Source organism: Cyprinodon variegatus, unplaced genomic scaffold (assembly GCF_000732505.1).
Source record: "Cyprinodon variegatus isolate N-32 unplaced genomic scaffold, C_variegatus-1.0 Scaffold1691, whole genome shotgun sequence".
Classification (NCBI taxonomy): domain Eukaryota; kingdom Metazoa; phylum Chordata; class Actinopteri; order Cyprinodontiformes; family Cyprinodontidae; genus Cyprinodon; species Cyprinodon variegatus.
In genome coordinates, this window is record NW_015152144.1 from 49,989 (window position 1) to 51,653 (window position 1,665).

At 42.9% G+C, this 1,665-nt stretch overlaps 1 protein-coding gene across 2 annotated transcripts in view; it reads left to right on the forward strand.

The window, feature by feature from the left end:
* The window catches only part of LOC107104330 (sorting nexin-14-like), a 15,220-nt gene that overhangs the window by 11,556 nt on the left and 1,999 nt on the right, over positions 1–1,665 (forward strand). For both annotated transcript variants that reach the window (XM_015404315.1, XM_015404316.1), the window contains exons 26-27: positions 138–229; positions 322–378. In XM_015404315.1, coding sequence (XP_015259801.1) covers positions 138–229; positions 322–378 — 149 coding nt within the window. The remainder of the gene's footprint in view (positions 1–137; positions 230–321; positions 379–1,665) is intronic.

Consider the following 1,665-nt stretch of genomic DNA (forward strand, 5'->3'; position numbering starts at 1 on the left):
TTGGTGCTATAGAACCTTGATGCTGTAGAACCGTGGCGCTATGAGCTCTGTGCCGGTACCGGGCCAGTTCGGTGGGTTGGGACAGCGGGAAGCGTTAATCGGGGTGAATCGTTGACAGAAGCTGCGTTTGCTTCCAGACTTGGTGGTGAAGTTGATCGGAGAAGATTCCAGGCAGGAAGGAATGGAGCTGCTGTTCCACGGCATGCAGCAGCCACTTCTCAACAAGCAGGTAACGTTTCCCAGCTGCTCCAGGAAGGAGAAACCGGAACAGAACCACGTTCTATCAGCCGGGTCAGAGATGAATCTCCTTCTCCTCCTCAGATGACCTACGTCCTGCTGGACATCGCCATCCTGGAGCTGTTTCCTGAACTCAACAAGGTAAAGATGCAGCAGGCGCTCAGCCGCACGCACTGAGTAGAAGCTGACGGCTCCTCCCTGAAGGTCCCGCCTCTGACTTAGCCAGCGCTTCAGCGAGGGGTTCCAGTGATCATCAGGGAGAAGTTCTAAAAACACCCAGATCACTTCAGAGAGTTTCCAGAACCAGGTCCAGTTTCCATCCACTCACCATGAGGGTGGAGGTCCGAAAAATTATTCATTTCAATGGTTATTCCAGGCTGGATTAATGAAACCATTAAGAGAAGCTTCCTCTGATCCAAAGTTCTGTAGAACAGATGAAACCAAGAAAGGATCTAGAGACTTTTAAACCATTAAAAACCTGCAGCAACGTTCAGACATGGTGATGGCAGCATCATGCTGTGGGGAACCTGTTCTGAGTGGTCAGTGGTTCCCAGGCTGCTTTCATTGGATTCCAACATCATGTTTCTGGAAGTTCTTCCAGAATGAATCCAGAAGCTGCTTAATAAGAAAACATAAGATGAACTTTATTGATCTGAGAGAGAAATTCACTTTTCACATCGACTGAAAAGTCAAAAAAAGAAAAAGTGCATCAACATGTATGCAGTGGATCAGGAAAAAAAGAAATAAGGCAGAGATTTAAGGTGATTTATTCATAAATGGATTTGGTTTCGTACATTAAAGTGGTTCCAGGTAAAGAACAGTGAGATAAATATAACAGCTGAAGTCTCTTATTTAACAGGATTATTGCACATTTTATTAAATAGGAAACGCACATTATTTATTGCACAAGTTATTGCAGTTATAGTGCAGGGCAGGGTGTATGTAAATATATGAGCCTCTGTGGAACAGAACAGTTTGGAATTGGTACAATAAAAATAAACCAATTAATCCCCAGATATATAATGAGGCTGAATGGTCCCCATGTCCTCCGGCAGTCTAAGACTATAGCAGCATTTATACTATAATAATGTAACTAAACAATGAAGAGAAGCCAGGATAGGAGAGATATGATCTCTCTTTTTCATTTTCATCAGAACTCTGGCTGCAGCATTTTGGATCAGCTGAAGGCTTTTAACTACAGTTTGTGGACTTCCTGATAGTAAAGAATTACAATAGTCCAGCCTTGAAGTAACAAATGCATGGACTAGTTTCTCAGCATCACCCCTGGTCAGGAGATTGCTCATTTTTGCAATATTCCTCAGATGAAAGAAGAAGGTTCTAGAAACCTCTCTGATCTGGGATTTAAATGACAGGTCCTGATCAAAAATAACACCAAGATCTTTTTACTTTATTATCTGAAATCAGTTT